The sequence below is a fragment of the Petaurus breviceps genome, unplaced genomic scaffold, assembly GCF_028583685.1.
Source record: "Petaurus breviceps papuanus isolate PSGF00001 unplaced genomic scaffold, PetGlider_PUasm1.0 38, whole genome shotgun sequence".
Taxonomy (NCBI): domain Eukaryota; kingdom Metazoa; phylum Chordata; class Mammalia; order Diprotodontia; family Petauridae; genus Petaurus; species Petaurus breviceps.
In genome coordinates this window covers 70,285,264-70,306,593 of record NW_027186304.1, presented here as the reverse complement: position 1 = coordinate 70,306,593, position 21,330 = coordinate 70,285,264, and the positions used below count along the sequence as shown (strand labels likewise).

General features: G+C 37.0%; 1 protein-coding gene across 1 annotated transcript in view; it reads right to left on the bottom strand.

The window, feature by feature from the left end:
* RAB2A (RAB2A, member RAS oncogene family) overlaps nt 1-21,330 on the bottom strand; it is a 102,903-nt gene that overhangs the window by 7,010 nt on the left and 74,563 nt on the right. The window contains exon 6 of the mRNA XM_069099998.1: nt 18,030-18,141. Within this exon, the coding sequence (XP_068956099.1) occupies nt 18,030-18,141 (112 nt within the window). The remainder of the gene's footprint in view (nt 1-18,029; nt 18,142-21,330) is intronic.

The window sequence follows — 21,330 nt, the reverse complement described above, 5'->3', positions numbered from 1 at the left end:
TCACATAATCTGTGTGAATTTTTAAGTATTACCCAGTCCAATCCTATAAAAAACTGATTTAGGTATAAAATCTTTAATGAAAGCATCATAGAGACCATTAAAAATTACAAAACGGAAAACGTGGTTTCACGGGAAGCTAAAACACTTAATTCAAACTAACAGTTTACTTTTCAGAAATGTCAATTTTGTCATAGAAAAGTTACCTTGAATACTACAAGGGTAAGTGACTTGCCCGAGTCGGAACTTGAACCCATATCTTTCTAACCTTGAGGCTGGCTCTAATCATGCGGTCTCTTTTTATATCTCTAACTGATTTTAGAGTCATCACTGAACCAACAATTTCTCCAAGTATGAAATAAGTCAATGACAATGAAACTTTTGCTTCACTGATTCTATATTAACATTTTTCTTCCTCAATATAAAAAACACGAAGGTAAAAAATAATAGCTATCTCTAGGCCACCCTAATTAAATTCCAGGTTCTTTTCTTCTAGCCCATTAGCTCCTCTTTCAAGTATTGGGAACATACCTGGCTGATATCAATAATACAGAAACTTTATCTGACTCTGCCTAGTTATATATATCATTCTTACTTTTAAATATTTTTACCACACAGAATGACACTTTTATAGGTATATATTGAAGGAAAAAAACCCAAACCCCAAAACAACGACAAAAAAAGGCAAGAAAACTTGGTATTTACGCTTGTTGAACTAACAATCTGGCTAAGGAACACACAGACACAGACATGAGATATGACAATAGATCCCAGACTAAACAAGCATAGTAAATGAACTTTCATTCAAATACTGCAAATCAAGGTTGAGTTAGTTACCATAAGAAATCAAGGTAGCTTATTAGCTACCTTAAAATAGGAGGTAAAATGGAAACACACAAAACTGTAGGGTGATACAGACACATATAGTTAAAATAACAAAAACAGGGGTGGAGTCAAGATGGCAGAGTAGAAGCACAACCTCCGAGTGACTCCGGCTTCCACCTTCCCCAATCCATGTAAAAAGGGTACTCTGAACAAACTTTGGGCTGCAGAACCCACAAAATGACACAGAGAAGCTAACCTCCCAATGAGGACAGCCCAGCAGGCAGGAAGCAGCCAGCGCAGTGCTCTGGGAGCCAAGCCCAGGCCCAGCTGGGCCGGAGATTTTAGCTGCCAGGTGGAGAGACTCCAGATCAGCAGCAGCTATGGCTGTTTCCAAAATTATCAACATATAGATGTGAAGGGCAAAGTAAGAGGTCAGTGCAGTCTGGACTTTGGGACCCAGTAAGTGGGAGTGTGTTGGCTTTTGCCCCTGGGGCGAGAAGCCACTGAGACACCAGCACAGACAGCCAGCGCCATGTGGTAGCTTCAGCTCCTGGCCTGCAGAGTGTAGGGGGACCAAGCACCAGTCTGAGGGGTAGTCGCTCTTGCTTTAACCTGATTGGATCTGGATTGCAGTCTAGGGTGGAGGTCCTGGGGTGTGTGTCCAGCTTGCCAAAGCATGTGGAGGCCTCAGAGAGGGCACCCATCTAATACCTCCAGCAGCTGAGAAAACCCTAGTGTTTGGGATAAAAGCTCCCCTGTCTGGTGGCAGAATCCTACTGTGGCAAAAAGCCCAGGGGTCAAGTGACTGAAGGGAGACATAACCAGGCAAAGGAAACAAAGCAGACAGAAGATTCCAACATTAGACTCCTATTTTGGGGACAAAAATGAGCAAAGCATGGAACAGGAGGAAACCAGTGAAGTCAGAACTCCTGCACCAAAAGCTTCAAAGGAAAATAGGAGCTGGTTATAAGCCATAGAGGACCTTAAGAAGCAGATAAGAGAAGTGGAGGAAAAATTGGGAAGAGAAATGAGAACAATGCAAGAAAATTACGAAATGAGAGTCAACAGTCTGACTGAGGAAAATAACACCTTAAAAAGAGACTAACTCAAATGGCAAAAGAAGCTAAAAAAGGCAATGAGGAGAAGAATGTTTTAAAAAGCAGAATTTGCCAGATGGAAAAAGAATCTCAAAAGCTCACTGAGGAGAATCATTGCTTCAGAATTAGATTGGAGCAAATGGAAGCTTTATGAGAAATCAAGATGCTGTTAAACAGATCCAAACAAATGAAAGAATAGAAGGCAATGTGAAATATCTCATGGGAAAAACCACTGACCTGGAAAATAGATCCAGGAGAGATAATTTAAAAATTACTGGACTACCTGAAAGCCATGATCAAAGTAAGAACCTAGAAATCATCCTCCAGGAAGTTCTCAAAGAAAACTGCCCTGATGTTTTAGAACCAGAGGGCAAAACAGAGGTTGAAAGAATCCACTGATCACCTCCTGAAAAAGATCCCCAAAAGAAAACTCCTAGGAATATTATAGGCAGGTTCTGGAATTCCCAGATCAAGGAGAGAATATTACAAGCAGCCAGGAAGAAACAATTTGAATATTGTGGAAACACAATCAGGATAACACTGGATCTGGCAGCTTCTACACTGAGGGACCGAAGGGCTTGGAATATGATATTCCGGAGGTCAAAAGAGCTGGGATTAAAACCAAGAATCACCTACCCAGCAAAACTGAGCATCATGTTTCAGGAGAAAATATGATCATTCAGTGGAACAGAGTGGCTTTCAAGCATTTTTGATGAAAAAACCAGAGTTGAATAGAAAATTTGACATTCAGACACAAGAAGTAAGAGAAGCATGAGAAGGTAGACAGGGAAAAGAAATCATAAGGAACTTATCAAAGTTGAACTATTAACATTCCTACATGAAAAAAACAATAATTGTAACTGATGAAACTATTGTCAGTATGAAAATAGTTGAAGGAAATAGAAATGTATATATGTCTATATATGAGGGTATATGGGCATGTGAATACAGATGTGAATGTGTGTATATATGTTGACAGGCATACATAGAGGCCACAGGACCAATTTAACAGGAAGGAATGATACTTAAAAGGTGAAATTAAGAGGTGAGAGCGGAATATAATGAGAGGAGATGGAGAGAGACAGAATGGTGTAAACTATCTCATATACAAGAGGCAAGGGATAATGGCTACAATGGAGGGCAAGAATAGGAAGGCAAAAAGGGAATGGGTCAACCTTATTCTCACTGAATTTGGCTTGGGGAGGGAATGACATACACACTAAATAGGGTATCTCACCCTATAGAAGAGTAGGGGGGAAGGGGATGAGAGGGGGGATGATGGAAGGGATAGCAGGCTGGGGGGGAGGGAAGTTGGAAGCACCCACTTTTGAAAAGGGACGGGATCAAAGTAGAGAATAGAACAAGTGGGAGGTGGGGTAGGAGGGAGGGAAATATAGTCAGTCTTTTACAATATATCTACTATGTTAATGTTTTGCACTGGCCACACATGTACAACCTATACTGAACTGCTTATTTTCCCAGTAAGGGTGGGTGACAAGGGAGGAAGGGAATGAATCTGGAATTCAAAGTTTTAAAATCAAATGTTGAAAAAAAAAAAATATATATATAATAATTATTATTATTAATTCTATTTTACTTGTAATTGGGAAATAAGATATACAGGCACTGGGCCATAGAGATCCATCATGCCCTACTGGAAAAGTCGAAAAGGGTATGGGAGAAAATATGGGAGAGAGCAGATTGGAGGAGGGGATATCCTGTGGGACTGCTATTTTGGGGCAGTGGGTAGGGGAAAAACGGGGAGAAAATTTGTAACTCAAAATCTGGCGGAAATGAATGATGTAAATCAGAAGTTAATAAGGCATCTGAAAAATGGAAAAAAAAATAAGAAAAATATTGAAATGACTTCCCCATTATAACAGTAATATTTCAATTTTGTCTTTATGTAACACACTGCCATCTGGTGGTTATTATGAAGCTCCTAAAGCTCATTTGGAGCTACCTACTGCAATATTTCACTTAGATTAAACATTTCTAAATAAACACCAATGAGAATGATGTCCTCTGAAACAGAAAAGGACATAGATATTTTTCAAGGGTTAGATAAAAGGCTGAGAGAAAACAGAGAGGGTGCAGTTTCATAATCCTCCCAAATCCTTCTAAACACAAGGATATAACCAAGGTATCCATTGACAGATTTCATTTTTCCTGTTATCCTTCCCCTTTCCTTGTCAAGCACTAGGCAGAAACGTTGATGATTAGTTGCTTAACAAAGGGAGGAAGGAAGTGAATGAAACCTGTCAATTCTAATCGCTTTTAGCAGTCCTAATAAAACAAGAAATTAATTACTAGCTAAATAAAGTACATTATAAAACTTAAGCTTTTTGTAATTGATGAATGTTAGGGGGTTATATCATGTTTCCCCGACAATAAGACCTATCCCGAAAATAAGCCCTCCCCTTACTGTGTAAGATTCCTCTAAAATAAGCCCTCCCCCGAAAATAAGCCCTATTGAGATTGCTACTGTAGAGAAGGTGATCCCCTGCGCTACACGCTACATTACGGTACCCTCTGTATGTACCGTCCCCCCGGCCGTGAAACGCACGCCGCGCTCCGAGCTGCATCCAATCAGAGCTGCAGCAGTGAGCGCGTCATCCTGTTCTTTATTGAATTCATTATTGAATAAAGGTACATTTTTTAGTTCACATTTACCTGTTTATTAAAATTGCTGTCAATGTTCATTAAAATAAGCCCTCCCCTGAAAATAAGCCCTCTGGTGTTTTTCTGTCCAAAAAAAAAAAAAATAATAAGACAGTGTCTTATTATCGGGGAAACACGGTACTTTCAACTAACAGTGTCATAGTCCCAGTTCTGCTTTTATAACATTCCAGGTCATGTCCAATTAGTGACTTCCATTTTCATAATAAGCCATTGCAAGAAAAGATGTCTGAAACAAACTGATCTCACCGATACGATATCATCTGCTTCCCTATATAATGTTTTCTCCTTTACTTAATTCTAACTCCTTAGTTTTGTTTCTGGAAAGTATTTCCTGTCTCTGATGGAAATATTGCCTTGGTTTTTGTCCCCACAGATATTAATCATGTTTCCTAGTCTTCTGGTTCTTGGATTTCCTCATACAGCCTAAAATTCTTCAGGACAATGCAAAGAAGGTAGAGCTGCTCAACTCTTATTAATGTTTTTTGGTTATCTTTGTCAAGAAGTTTCTTTATGTTAAGAGTCAAAACAGGCAAATTTGGTGTTTATGAGAAGTCTCACAAAATATGGCATGGGAAAACATGAAAAATATATTAAAAAAATTACAAACAAATTTAGTGGGAGTAGAGGAGAAAGTGCTCCAAGTCATAAGGACCCAGATGCTAGGGAAGCTACTGCCCTGGAAGAAAAGGAAGAACAGAATAGGGTAAGGCTGGATTGGACTGCTCACCCAGGATGTTGCCACTAGTGGAGGAAGCAATGCTATGGTGGCTTCTTACTTCAATCTTTCTTGCTATTCTAGCAATAACCTCACTTATTTTTACGCAAGGATTTTCAGCGTCCTGGGACAAAGCCCTGGTCACACTTACCATAATACATCACTGATTTCAGGACTTGAAAAGACAGAACAAAAACTGCTAATGTGGAATCAAAAAACAAGATAGGGAAGGAGAGGGAGTGGCTATGTGGCACAGTGGATAGAGCACTGGCCCTGGAGTCAGGAGGATCTAAGTTCAAATCTGGACTTAAGACACTTAACACTTACTAGTTGTGTGACTTTGGGCAGATGACTTAACCCCAACTGCCCTGCCTTCCCCCCTCCAAAATGAAAAAAAAAAAAAGATAAGGAAAGAGAGGGTAAGAGAGTATGCTGATTGCCTTCAACAGTTACTTGAAAGAGCTCCAGATGAACTGTATTCTAGAGTATTGAAGCAATAGGCACTGTCAGTAATTTTTTGAAAGATTTCAGAGAAAAAGGTATTTCACGACTGGAGAAGGGCAAATGCTGCCATGGTTTTCAAAAAATGAAAGAATATTAAGTTTGTAAATTAACAGGCCAATGACTATGACTTTGGTTCCCAGAAAAATACTAGAATGTATTAACTATCGCAGAGATTAATGAGCATAATACAGAAGTGGTGAGAACAAAGATCAATTATATTAAAAACAAGTAGTGTGCCAGACTAACCTAATTTCTAACAGGGTAATTCAAATGGAAGATAAGGGGAATGCTATGGATACAGTTTTCCAAAATTTTCCAAAATAAAAAAAAAAACACCCAATGCAACTGACAAATTTTATTTTTGTGGTTGTTCACTTCTCAAATCTACTTTTCACTGCTGAAGCCCTTTCATGGGTTCAATGTCACCTTATAAAAGAGATCTCCAATGCAATGTCCCAGGGATTTGTGCTTAGCCTAATGCTGTTAAACTTTTTAATCAATGACTTGATTAAGGGTATAGATAGATGTTTGCCAGATTTGCAGATGATAAAAAACTGGGAGGTATAAATAATATGCTGATGACAAAAAAGGTATCTATAGGCTAGAATAGGGGTAAGGAACCTGTGGCCTAGAGGTCTGTAAGTTTGGATTTAGGGAAAAGGCTGCACTTGAGGACCTAAAGGGCCAAATGTGACTTAAGAGTCACAGGTTGTCCCCCCCTTCCTTACCCCCACCCCAGTCTTGGGTCAAATCTAAGTAGCATTAAATTTATTAGAGATCAATGTAAGTATAAGTATGAATGAATTTGAAAAGGAATGAACTCACAAGTACAAGCTAGTGAAAGGATGGATATAAAGATGTTCAGCTGAAAATGACATGGGGATTTTAGTGTAGCTATAGGGAGAATTAGAACTTGTTCAGTAGCCAGACCTCAGGGTAATCATTATTAATTCAACTTTAGCTTATAAGGAGGTTTTTTTGGTCATGGAAATGCATTATAACAAAGAATCATCTAGTTCCACCCCTTCATTTTACAGACGAGGAAACTTGAAAATGACTAGCCCAAGGTCATAGACAATCAGAGATAGACTCTACAACCAATGCTAGTGTTACTATCAACAATATTCCTCCAGTGTTAGCAACTCCCTACTACCTCCCTAAGTAATGGCAGTAAAGGAGCAGAGATAGGGGTAGAGTGCTAATAATCACATCCTTTTCAAACAAAATTTTTTTTTATCATACTCTTAAATACAACATTTAAATATACAAAGAAAAAAGAGAACGGTATAAGTCAAATCCTTATAAGATTAGTTATAAACATTAATTCATCAGCCAGCACTCCAAATTTGAAATTTTTGTCCAATGACCAATGAGTTGATGCACTGAGGAACTGAACTATTATGTCAACAATGACATTCTTCCTATGTAAATGAAACCAACAGACATAAAAAAAAGTTGTAGCTAACTGGAAGGATGGCTCACAGGTTCTCTTTGGAGAGGCAAATACTGAAGTTGGCAGAATTGATTTTATCATGTTTTCAAAGGTAACAAGACATTTCATACAATTCTTGGTCATCTTATTATATACAGAGCTCATTATGTGCAAAAGCACGACAGTGAAGATAACTTCAACTTAAGTATCAAGGTCTGCTGCAAAGGATAAAGAGGTAGAGAAGTTCTGAAAAGAGGAGCTTGAACAAGATCTTTTAAACTTGAGACCTGTGAACTTGCTTTTGTTAAAGCTATCTTGATAACTATTTCAATATAAATAGTTTCCTTTGTACCATTATTTATTTTATTTTATTCTAAAAACATTATTTTGAGAAGAGGTCCATAAGCTTCACTGGACTGCCAAAGGGGTCTGTGATGCAAAAATGGTTAAGAACCTTTGCTCCAAATCAAGTCAACATACATTAGTTTCTTTAATCTGAGGGTGAACACTGGATAGAGCAGTGAAAAATGCGTTGAATAATATAGTTTGGGATTAAGAAATGAAAGAGTTGCTTAAGGCTTGTAGACTCTTTTGAGGCATTGTGCCTATCTCAAGAGTACTTTCTTCAAGCAGTTGGAAGGTAATGAACAGAGTAAGCACTGAACAGTAAGACAGAAAAGAAATAAAAAATGATTGATTATTGATGGGGGGTGAAAAGTGGTCATATTTCAGCTGTCTGTGCACTCAAATAATAAACTAGCTATGTCATTAGTCAAAATAAATACCAAAAACAAAAAAAGTAAACACTAAAAGATGGAGAAAATGGGATTGCATATGATTATAATAATCCCAACCTAACCTATTATTTCTGAAGCTAAAAAAATGGAAAAGGATAACAGTAAAAACCAATGACTCCAATTACCATTTCCTACAAACTGTAAAGGAGCTGCCTCAAGAAGCGTCTGAAATATTTTATTAACTGTTTCATCCAATCAACAGCTGATCTCTCTGATAAATTATTCCAACAAAAGTCAAAAGGAATGTTGACTTAGACTAGGAATTTACCTGCTAAACATTAAAAAGAAAAAGGCAAGATATGAACAGCAATGTCTTATAAATAGGAAAAAGCAGGAGAGCAGAAAAGAAGCTTAAAGAAAAACTTGACATGAAAGCTAGATGAGCGTATCCTATCAGCATTTATAGCTGAATCTGGAAAGAGGATCCCAAAATGGAACAAATTTGCCAGCATTTCTATAGCAATATATTTCTATCCTTAGGTAACTATATCCTAAAACTTCAGTATCTCATATGCTAAATGAAACAGCTCTGGTCATAGAAAATATCCAATGCACAATGGAAATAGAAGTGAAATTCTTTACATATATAATAAGTGCTCCAATTTGCATATAGTGGAACACTCTGTAGACCCCATCACTCTCTAGACTATTAGGCCTCATCAGTGAGATTCAAAACCACTATAAAGAGTGGTCTGAGGAATTTGGCTTAAAATTACACAACATTTAACAATCTTAAGATGCTTTCTGACAAAAATTCTTCATTTAAAAAGAACACCAACAGTTTCCTGGTAATGTTATGTGGCCTTAAGTCTCAGAAATGAAGACTTGGAACACTGATATCTTTGAAATCAGAATCTGGGATAACCTAAAAGGCAATGTAGTTAATTCATGGTGGGAAAAGTAGGTTTGTGTGAATTAGTAATAATAGCATGTATATCAAAAGTGGCACAAAGCACTGACCAGGAAATTAAAAAGGAGGCAGGCTAGTCATGTAGTAAGATCAAGGGCTAAGATGAATAGCCAAGTGCTATGATGATATTGATGGAATATTGAAGTAACTAGGAGAAGGCAACCAGAATGTTGGGTAAATCCTTAATGAAAGAAATTAGGGGATGGATGTGGGGCAGAAACTATGTAGGAGAAGGTGTTGTTGAACTGTAATCTGCAAAAAAAAACTTTGGAGAAAGTAGTCACATCGATGAGATCAAGGATCCACTGTAGTACTCAATTTTTTATCTACATGTTTTACTTCTTGTGAAAAGATAGGATGATGATCTGAATCTGGTGAGATGGGTGTCTATCACAATTCTTGGCACACAGTACTTAAATGCTTCTTAAATTAACTCCTCATTACAAGGTAAACAAATTATTTTTCCCTGAATAGTTCAAATTCAGTGGCTTGAAACTAGATCCTAAATGCCACCCTCTACTCCTCATCTCAAATCAGATAAATGATTATCCTTTAAACTAAGATCCAGTGATTAAAGTTTATTCATTAGTAAAATAGTGATGATGATAGCACCTACTAAATTCACAGGTTGATTGTGAGAGTCAAAATAAATAATACTTGTAAAGTGCTTTCCAAATCTTGGCGTTATATCAATGTTAGTTGTTCTTATTAATAAATCTATTGTACTGTAGCTTTCACCCTGTTCACTGAGAAACTCCTAGAACGTGTTTCCTTTTCTTACGTTCTTCACATTCTTCACTAGTCAGCCGGCTCGCGTAAGTGCTTACTGTGTGCCAGGGCCTGTGTTAAGTGCTGGAGACACAAAGAAGGGCAAAAACAGTTGCTGCCCACGAGAGGCCCACATTCTAACGGGAAGACGACATACAAACAGTTAGGTATATACAGGGCAGATGTAATCTCAAGAGGGGAAAGCACTAACAACTGGTATGCCACGAAAGGCCTCTGGTGGAAGACGAGAACAGAATTGAGTCTTGCAGGCAGAGAAAGCAAGGGGTATAGGAGTTTAGGTGAAGGGGCGTGGGAGGAAGTATCCTAGAGTGCATTGAGGGGAGGAGAGTTTCAGAAGACTGGAAAGGTGGGAAGGTGACAGGTGATAAAGGACTTAAAAAGGCAAGCAGGGGATTCAATATTTGAAGCTGGAGGTGATAAAGAGCAACAAGATTTTATTGACTAGGAGGGTCATATAGTCAGAGACGCGCTGTTAGCTCAATGGAAATGGATTAGAGTTGACATAGGCAGACCCAATAGCAGGGCTGTTGTAACAATCCAGACACAAGGTGAGGAAGGCATGAATCAGGATGATATCTGTATAAACGAAGCGAAGGTGATGTAAATGAGGGATAATGTGAAGGTAAAAACAAGATTTAGCAAAAGACTGAATATATGGGGTGAAACTGAAGGACTGAAGATGATACTAAAGGTGCCTGTTTGACGGGGAAGACAGTGGCACCTTGAGGAACAGGAAGAATTTTGCAGGCTTTGGAGAGAAAGATAATGAGTTCTATTTTGGGAATGTTGAGTAGGAGATGCCTTCAGGACATCCAACTTAAGAAAGCCAAGAGGCACATGGAGAGAATTAGGAGAGAGACTAAGGCTGGATATACAGATCTGGGAAACCGCAGCATAGAGATAACTGAACTTGTGGGAGCTAATGAGATATACAGAGAAAAAGAGGGGTTTGGACAGTTAAAAAAACATCACTACTTGCTTTGAGACCTGGTGTTGGAGGACTCCATGAGCAATCACTCTCCATCTCCCTTGCCTTTATAGATTTGCAAAATCAGGCTCTGAGCTAGTGTATGCGTGTTTGCAGAATGATGGGAATGGGGTAGGACAACTGAAGACATACTTTCTGTCTCTGCAACCCCTTACCTGGACAGCTCTACAAGAGTAGAGGGATGAGGATCTTGGGCCTGGGGGAGAGAAAGTGAAGTAGAGGACCTTATGGGCAGCAGTAGGGAGACATAGGAAAAAATGTTCTATTAGAAAGGGTGGGTTGGCTGCATGGCTTTCTGAGAGGATCATAGGAACACAGACTTAGATGTGGAAGAAACTTCACTTGGTCCAACCCTTTACATATGGGAAACCTGAGACCTAAGAAAGGTTAAGTGACTTGCCCAGAGTCACACAGGTGGCAAGGAGCTGAGCTGGGATCTGACTGTAGATTCTCTTGATCCAGGGTTAAAGCTCTTGTTTTTGTCTCCCCAGAACTAAGTAAGCACTCAATGTATATTTACTGAAAACCTTGGAAGACAACAACAGTTAGTAAGCGTGACATGGATGAAGATCCTTCGGAGGATTCAAATAGGAGGAAAACCAGGAGAGAGTATTGTCACTAAGATCCAGAGAGGACAGACTATCAGAAGGTGACAAGAGTGTCAAAGGCTGTAGAGGTTGAGAAGGATGAGGATGGAGAAAAGGCAACTGGGTTTGTCAATATCACAGATAATTCTGGAGAGAGTAATTTCAAATGAATGATGAAAGTTTGAAGCCAGATTGCAAAAGATTTAAAAAAGAGTTTGAGGAGAGGAAGCAGAAGTGAGTGTAGATGGCTTTTGTAAGAAGTTTAACCATAAAGTGGAGGAGACAAATGACAGTGAGGACTGTAGGAGTGAAAGTGGGGTGGCTAGGTGGTGCAGTGAATAGAGCACAGGTCCTGAAGTCAGGAGGACATGAATTCAAACCCAGCCTCAGGTACTTAACACAAAACTAGCCGGGTTACTTTGGGCAAGTCATTTAACCCCAATTGCCCTACCTTCCCCCATCAAAAAACAAAAACAAAACCAAAACTGTTCCCCCTAAACATACTCCTTTTCCAACAACAAAATCCCATTTCTTTTGAGGAGTAATATCTCACATTCACCCAGGTTTGCAACCTTGTGAATTATCCTAACCTCTACCCTCTTCATTTCACCACATTTCATCACCAGTTACCAAATCTTGTTGTTAACTCTACCCTTTAAAATGTCTTTTGAATCTGTATTCTCTCCACTCATACAAGCACTTGCAACTGCTTTCACAGCCTTATCAATCCTTGCCTGGTCTAATTTAATAACCACTCAATTTGTTTTACTGTCTCCAAAATTTCCTACCCCTCCTCTGCACCCAATTCATCCTCCAAATAGCCGTGAGAATAATCTGCACAGTAGCAGAATGGGTAACAGATTTAACATCTGATGACCTTTGTTCAAATTCCAGTTTTTCAACTTCCTATATGAACTTAGGAAAGTTACTATCTCTCTAGGCCTTAATTTTCTCATTTTTACAATGACACCTAAATCTATGATATTATAATGCCTCTCTCTCGCTAAAAACCTTGAGATCAGGCTTCCAAACCTACCTTCTAAATGAAACTATTCTCTCAAAGCTTGACAATGTTCTTGTAACTGCTAAATCTGATGGCATTTTTTTCAGTCCCTACTATGTTTGCTCTTTATAGGGAATATACTCCTAGAGGTCCTACTACAATGAAGCTTCAGATTCACTTGCTTCTTAGTGAATAAGGATGAAAAATATAATAATATACCAAGAAAAACATACCAGAAAGTTATAGTGAATACTGTGTTAGGCTTGACATTAGGGACCTGGGTTAGAATGCTGCTTTAGAAAATTATATGTGATCAGTCATTTTTCTAAGCTTCCTCATTAATAAAATGAGAGTACCCACCACTCTCACAGAGGTGAAGAGAGTGTTTTGATAAAGCACTACAGAAATGTGAATTGCTACTATTACTGACATCTGATTCACATAATGTTTTATAAAACTAGCTGAAATATTTTATACAGCCAAAACTGGGTTTCAAAGGGTACAGTTATGATGCAGATAGATAATCAAGAAGTAATGAATACCCCTGAAGGCACTGGAAAACACCAAATGTTTAATAGATACTTATTATTGTGCAAGACATTTGTCTAGGTGATCAAGTAATGAGATCTGATATTTACTAAGCCCTTTATAATTTTCAAAATGCTTTTGAATTTACTGTCTCACTCTTATTTTTCCATCAATCATGGGAGATAGGCAGAAATAAAAAAAAATTATTCTCAATTTACATTTGAGGAGACTGAGTCTAGGAAAGGTTAAATAACAAAAGTTATACTGCTAGTTAATTCTGGATGTCATCTGCTGTTATTTTTGCCCTGCCACCCCCAATCTCTACCCCCAACTACACACTTCTTTTCAAAAATAAATTAGAAAGAGCTCAGAAACCAGCGATTAGAACAAATGAAACAAACGTTGACCTTCAACTTTTCATAAATCTACTGCTTCTGCTTGCATTTCTTATGTATAGAGTAGAGTATATACACTATCTTATAAGTAAAAGGACTTCAATAAACTCCTCCTTCACTGTCTCATTATGGCATGATTTGATCCTAGGCTCTATGCTAGATTATTCAAGCAAAGCTTAAATCCTTGTGGTATTAACCCCATAACCCTGACCCTGTGAAATACTGCTAAGCCACAAAGGTTTTAAACAGAGGTCCAGAAATGGACTACACGTAAGTATGGATCACTCTACCTATGTAGAAGTAGGCATTCACTATCAGTGGTCTAGCCAGAGGAAATCATTAAAATCTATTAAATGTGTGGAGTACTTGCGGTCTATAGCACAAGAGGGAGTTGACAGATGAAATTACGAAGCCTTTTGAAATACTGAGTTTTAAAAAAGAACTTCACTTCTCTGATTTCATCTAAAAGAATCATCCTTATAATTTTCAATACCATTCAACTATTAATGTAACATTAAGACTGCCTTTTTATATGGCGATTAATGCTTTATTCCTTGCATCTAGCTCTTAAGTCCTCTTTATCATTTTATTTCCTAGTAAAATCTTTGATCAAATTGCTCAATCTTATATGAAGAATGTCCCCAATAAAGCCACTGATGGTACTCTCCTCAGTTGACTCTTAAACTGTTTGAAGAAAAGCTAGGAAGGAAATTTATATCATTGATCCCTGGCCTTTCCTTTAACCTTATTCTCTGTGTGGAAAAATTTCTAGTTAACCTTTAATATGACTTTTTAAAATGAGATATATAATTCTTTATGTTGCTTAACTCAAGTCCTGTTGTCTTGAAAGTTGTCCGGTATAACAGTTGAATATTCAAAAGATTTTTTTTAAACGTCTAATAATCCAGCCTCAGGCACTTAACACTTACTAGCCATGTGACCTTGGCCAAGTCACTTAACCCCAATTACCCTCCATAAAAAGGCAAAAAAAAAAAAATTGAAAGGAGGGAATGATAATCCTTTGGTTTTTTTCCCTTGATACTAAACTGCTTCATTTCTTTATTTACTCTGGAGATTCCCTCTCATTGGTGAGATATAGATTCCTGATACCTAAAATGACTGAATTCACTTAAATTCTGATTAGGTTCTCATACTAGTATAAAAAAGGAGATTTTACCTATAACATAGCTAAGCACTACTGGAAACAGAGTATAACAATACATTATAGTAATAACTATTATAGTTCAGTTACGTTAAAAGGGCTTTGAAAGCAAATTTGGGGATCTGAGTACAAAAGTTATAATGTACAAAGAACCAACAAGTCATTTCCCAATCACAGAGTGTCCACTAGGGTAGCAGACTTGGGTCTTCTCTGATCAGTTTTTCCCTACATTTAGCATCTCCCCTTTCCACCCTCCTGAGTATTTCTCCCACCCTCTCCATCCCCCACCTTCATCTCTTTCCTGCTTTCATCATCTTGGGATAACTTCTCTCCCTCCCAAAGTACCAAGTTAGCTAATATGATAAACTTATCTTACTAATGAAAGGTCTTCCCAATTCCTTTCCCACAATTGAAAAGGGCCTTGTAGGGGCGGCCAGGTAGCACAGCGAGTAATAGCACCGGCTCCAGTGTTGGGATGACCTGGGGATCGAATCCCGGGCTCAGACACTTAGCACCCACCCAGAAACACCTGGCCGTGTAACCTTGAACAAGTTACTTAACCCCAATTGCTTAGGGGCGGCCAGGTGGCTCAGCCAGGTGCTCAGTAAGAGCACCGGCTCCAGTGTCGGATAGAATCTGGGCTCAAATACTTAGCACCACACCCAGATATAACTGGCTGTGTAACCTTGAGCAAGTTACTTAACCCCGATTGCTTTAAAAAAAAAAAAGTAAAATGACAGGGTTTACAGAATTACATCAGACTATTTGTAACATCTCTTTCAGTTCCACAGCTATGGCAAAAAGGCAGTTGTTTTGAGTTTGTAGTAATTTCACTTTTAGCTGTTACCTTGTTGTATAACAGTATGGCAGCATGAGAAAGCAACTGTACTTTTGGGACAAAGGAGTTTGTGGACTGGCTTACCAAGTGCTTTTTAGGTCTTGCTTCCCTCTTCTACAAGGGCATACTGACATTCACAACTGACTCAGAACTGTGTCGAGGAAAACACTCTGTCAACTCTGGAGCACTACACAGGATATAAGCTTATTGTTTTTGTTGCTGTTATTAAGAAGGTTTGAAATTAGAGGATTCATGTCACCACTGTTCCTGTGAGTCTATTTTCTTAGCTGGATCATTCAAAATAATTCAATTCAATTAAAAAAATTAAACTGGTAAAAAAATAGTTTTGATAATAGAGATGAGATAATACTTAGATCTGTTACAGGGAAAGTGTTTTATAAGCTTTAAGGTGATATGTAAAGATGAGTTGTGTACTCTTTGACAAATTAGCAAATAATAACTAGATTAGTAAGGCATAGTACATTTGACTGAGAGTCAGAAGATCTAAATCAGTTTCACAACTGGGTAGATGTGGGCAAATCACTCAATCTTCCCAGTAGGTCTGCTGTGAGAATCAAATACGATAATGCAAAAGCATTTTATAAAACATAAAAATGCCATATACAGTGACATTATTTCATCTTACATCTGGACTGCTTCATTTTTTTTCAAAGTAATTTTTGTTTAGTGCATTAATTCATGATAGCGCTTTGTGGGACTGTGCTTTGATATTCTAACTTTTCATATAGTGAAGTACATTCAGGATAGTTGCACTATTTTGTTCTGGATCATGAAACAGTCTTATCCAAATTTATGAGTCTATAGTTGACAATGCTGGTCACAGAATAGATGTCAAGCTATATTAGTACAAGTTTCAGAATAAATTTAAGCTACTCATGCTTTCATTTTAGAATTTCCTCAAATTAATCTAAGTACTCAATAGTGTTTCCTTAAAAATTAGTCTTTCCTTAAAAATTAAAAATACAAAAAAATTTGTATTTGGGGCAAAATTATTTCCACATGCTGAATATTTGTGAATATTTATGTGGATATTAATATTATTATTATAAAGAATATTAATATTAAATGGATTTATGTGCAAATTTTATTTTTTTTAAATCCAAAGTACTCTCCAGAGTCAAAGGTTAAAAAAAAAAGTTCCAATATTACCCTCTCATGATTTTGTATGATCAATTACTTTGTAGAGCAAATGTTCACAACTGTGTTATGCAAAACAGAAACAAAAGAATAAAGAATTATTCTCATGAGTAAAGCCACAAACATTAAACTCTAAGTTTAAATGGTCAGTTTTAAAATTTTAGCTGGAACTGGAGTGTCATTCTGTGGTGGAAGGATACCAGGTTCTCAAAGGCTCTGCTAGAAAATACAAGTTCCTAAACCAAGCTGGAACAGCTTCAAGTAGGGGCCCAGTGAGAGGTTACTGTCTAAGGACTGGCTGAACTGTGCTAAAAATTCTGAGGCTCATTACTAGAAGACTAGTAACCAAATCATGAACTCAAGAAACAAGTTGTAAACACTATCTACTCAAAGGAGTTTTGATATGTGTTAAAGGAGATGCTCAAACCACCAAATCAAAGATTGTTTTTAAAATTATCATAACACATTTCTAGCAATTGAACTTCTCAGATTTTTACTGACAGGAGGAGCTACTGTATAGCTAGCAGTACTTTTTTTTTTAATGAACTTCTGGCTTAGATTCTAGTTAAAAAAAAATATTGAACACAGTGGGCATATTATGTGTCTGACCAATGGAAACAACTTTGGAATGACAAAGCAGATTTAGATAACAGTGACTTCATTTATTTAGCCTTCATCTGTTCAGATTACTAATTTATTTGAATTGTTTTTACTATATAAGCTAGCTAGTTTGCATACCTTTCTCTCTATTTAATCAAATGAGACCTTAATATCTCTCAACTGAATGGATATACTACAGAGGTCTCAGAATATCAATTTATAGCAGGATGTTTATCATAGCAAATTGGACATATTCAAGTAAAGGATCACAAGGAAATATATGTGTGTATGTATAGATATGATATTTATCTATCGATCAATGAATAACTATATATAATTATTGAGATATTCTTCACAAACTGCTAGAAAAGTAATATATAAGAAAAATTAAAAAAGGAAAAGAAAGTAAAATAACCACCTGCAAAGAATATTTTTGTGCAACGTGGTGTTTAATATTGAAGTGCTCTGAATTGGACCTGTGATTTTATTGCTATAGAGAGATTGTGGTATGGAATCTTTCTTCACTGATGCAGAGCAGTAGCTTGTCTGAAACTTCAAATCTTAAGAGAGCTGCCTGGGCACACTAAGAGACTTGCCCAGGGTCAAGTAGGTGCTGTGAGGCAGGACTTAAACCAAGGATTTTGTGATTACTAGGTGAGCTGTTCTCTGTCCACAAGCCCATCTTGCCTCTCTTGGTGTTTATCTTGATATAAGAATATTTTTTAAGTATGAATAACATCAATATTTTACGAGTTTATGCCACAAGAGGAGAGGCTAACATTCTCTCCTCACTGAGAATAAGAAAGGAACCTTATAAACATATTAGATATGCTTTAACAATATAATATCAGTGTTTAGTAAGATTTTTAAAAGTGTCAAAAGATTCAGGAAATCATACTTAATTTAAAATAGTTAAATCCCCTACATTGTGATGAAAATATAAAAGAAGAAATGTCAAAGGATATAACACATATTTCTATTAAACAAAACGTTTTAATTATTTAAAAGGACAGCCCACTTACCTCTTCTACATTGGAAGCAGTTTTAGCAGAAGTTTCCATAAAGATAAGTCCATGTTCTCGGGCAAAAGCCTCACCTTCTTCTTTTTTAACTTCTCTTCTAGATTCTAAATCACTAAAGTTAAGGAAAAATAGGATTATGTTACTAACCATTAGAATATAAGTAGAAATATTCATGAGAAACAGCTCATGAGATATATATTTCTCTGAAAATAGTTTAAAAAATGAATACAATAACCAATATTTATTAAGAGCAAGGCAGCTCATTTGGTACTGTGAGTGATAACAGATGTACGAGGCACATTCCAACCTTAAAGGAATATATAATCTAATTAATAAATAAAAAAAACCCCAGACATTTTAGAGTTGTAGGGAATTTTAGGGATAATTGAGTTTAACTCCTCTTTTTAACACAAGAAAATAAGTTCCTGAGATACTAAATGTCCAGCCCCAAAAGCATTATTGAAGGATCTGAATTTGTCTTTTGACTCCAAATCATTAACCATCAACAAAAATATATGTAGCAAAAAAAAAAAAAAAAAGAGTATTTCCTATATATAGTCTAGAAAAAGCACCTATCTAGTCTAAGAATGGTGATATGACAGACACAATAACCTAGAAGCATCATGGCACATTGGAGGGACACTGGACTTGGAATCAGGAAGTGGATTTAAATTCCACTGCAGATTCTTAATAGTTGTTTGATACTGGATAGCTTAACTTTTCTGTACCTCAGTTTCTTCATCTGAAAAAACAAGGGAGTTAGATCTGACAGCCTCCTTGTGAGTTTACAATTTGTACTCTGTAACTTATGTTGTTGAAGAGCTAAGAAATATAGCAAACAAAGCAGGGAGAATAGATGGGAATGCAGGGGGACTTTGGAAGGTGGGAGAGTAACTGGTGGAGAAGTAAAAGTATAGAAACAAGGAGAAGAAGAAATGCAAGGAAGGATGGAAAAGGGAAGGGGAGATGGAAGGAAAAGGAAAGGTAACAAATGGAAAGAGAAAAGAAGAGAAAAAGAAAAAAGGGAGGAAGGAAAAAAGGAGAGAAAGACAGAGATGGGGAAGAGAGGAAGAAACAATGGACTTAATATACGAAATAAAAAAACTGGGACTTAATACACCATTACAAATTTCTTAATTTCTCTGCTTCCAATCATTCACCCCTCTAGTCTACTTTGCACCCCACTACCAGATTAATTTTTTATTTAACATTTAAAAACCTTTCACAATTACATGTAACAAGACTTGTTTGTTTTTAAAAATTCTTGAGTTTCACTCTCTCTCACCTCCCCCCCTTCCTTGAGAAGGCAAGCAATCTGATATAGGATATACATTTGCAGTCATGGAAAACATTATTTCCATATTAGTCATGTTGTGAAGGAAAACACAAACCAACAAAACAAAGAAAAAAAAAGGTAAAAAAATTATGCTTCTGTCTGTATTTTTTTCTCTGGAAGAGACAGCATCGTTCCTAAGTCCTTCAGAATTGTTTTGGATCACTAAAATGCTGAGAATAATTAATATATATATAAATAATATAATATATTAATATATGTCATATATTAATATATTATATTATAAACATAATATAAAAATATAAACAATAATTTACAGGTGATCATCATATAATAAATACTGCTGTTACTATGTAGAATGTTCTCATGGTTCTGCTCATTTCACTTTTCATCAGTTCATGTGAGACTTTCCAAGTTTTTCTGAGAACATCTTGCTCATCATTTCTTATAGTAAAACAGTATTCTATCACAACTTGTTTAGCCATTTTCCAACTAATGAGCATCCCCTCAATTTCCAATTCTTTGCCAGCACTAAAGAAGCTGTTATAAAACATTTTGGTATGTATAGGTCATTGCTGGGTCAAAGAGTATGCACAGTTTTGTAGCCCTTAGGAAAATAGTTCAAATTGCTCTCCAGAATGGTTTAATCAGTTCACAATTCCACCAGCAGAATATGAGCATCTCAAGTTTTCCCATATCCCCTTCAACATTTGTCACTTTCCTGTGGGGTGGTACCTCAGAACTATTTTAATCTGCACATCCCCAAATGATAGTGACTTAGAATACTTTTTTGTGACTATAGATAGCTTTGATTACTTTGTCTAAAAATTGTCTGTTCATATCCTTTGACTATCAACTGGAGAATGACTTGTTCCAGCAACACTGACTTATTCACTGCTCCCCCACCTTCTTATATATTCATTTTTCAAGATCCACTTAAGTCCAACCTCATCCATGAAACTTCCTTAACACAATGACTTCCCCTCCTCCCTCGCCATGACCACTCAACTGCTATTATCACACACTATCTTATAGAGGTGTATAATATACATATCAGACACTCAATGTTATACTATCCTCTTTCCCCTACCCAGTTTACTTCTGTCCCTATTTTTCTTCTTGCCTAAATATCTTATCACTAGCTCAATTTGAACATGGTGAACAGAAGACTTGAATTCTTATAAATTTGATTTATGTTTTCTATATATCTGGGAAATGAGGCCTTTATCAGAGAAACTTTCTATGAAAATTTTTTTTAAGTTGTGACTCTTCTCTCTCTCATTCATTCTTAAAAAGTGTTTTGTTTCTGATTGCTGCCTCCTCCAATACACTCTCTTCTCTCAGCTCCCTGCACCCTCACTTACCTTATCTTATCCTGGTTCCCCCCCCCCTACTTTCCTATAGGGTAAGACAGATTTCTATACCAACTGAGTGCATGTTATTCCTTCTTTGAGCCAATTCTGATAAGAGTTAAGATTCCAAACTCTCTCTCACCCCCCCCCCATATTCCCCAATGTAAAAGCTCATTATTGGGTGGCTAGGTGGTGCAGTGAATACAGCACCAGCCCCGGAGTCAGGAGGACCCGAGTTCAAATTCAGCCTCAGACACTTAACACAAAACTGGCTGTGTGACCTTGGGCAAGTCACTTATCCCCAACTGGAAAAAAAAGCTCATTATGACCTCTTCTGTCAGATAATTTACCCCATTCTACCTCTCTCACCCCTTCATTTTATTTTTGTAGACAGAATCCCTTCATATTCAACTCATACCAGTGTCCTCTGTCTATGCATACATCTTCTAACTTCCCTAATAATGAGAAAGTTCTCAGGAGTTAGTTACAAGTATCATCTTACCTCATAGGAATATAAACAGATTACCTTACTGAATCCCTTATGATTTCTCTTTTCTGTTTAGTTTTTTATGCTTCCCTTGAATCCTGTATTAGAAAGTCAAATTTTCTATTTCGCTCTGGTCTTTTCATCAGGAATGCTTAAAAGTCCTCTATT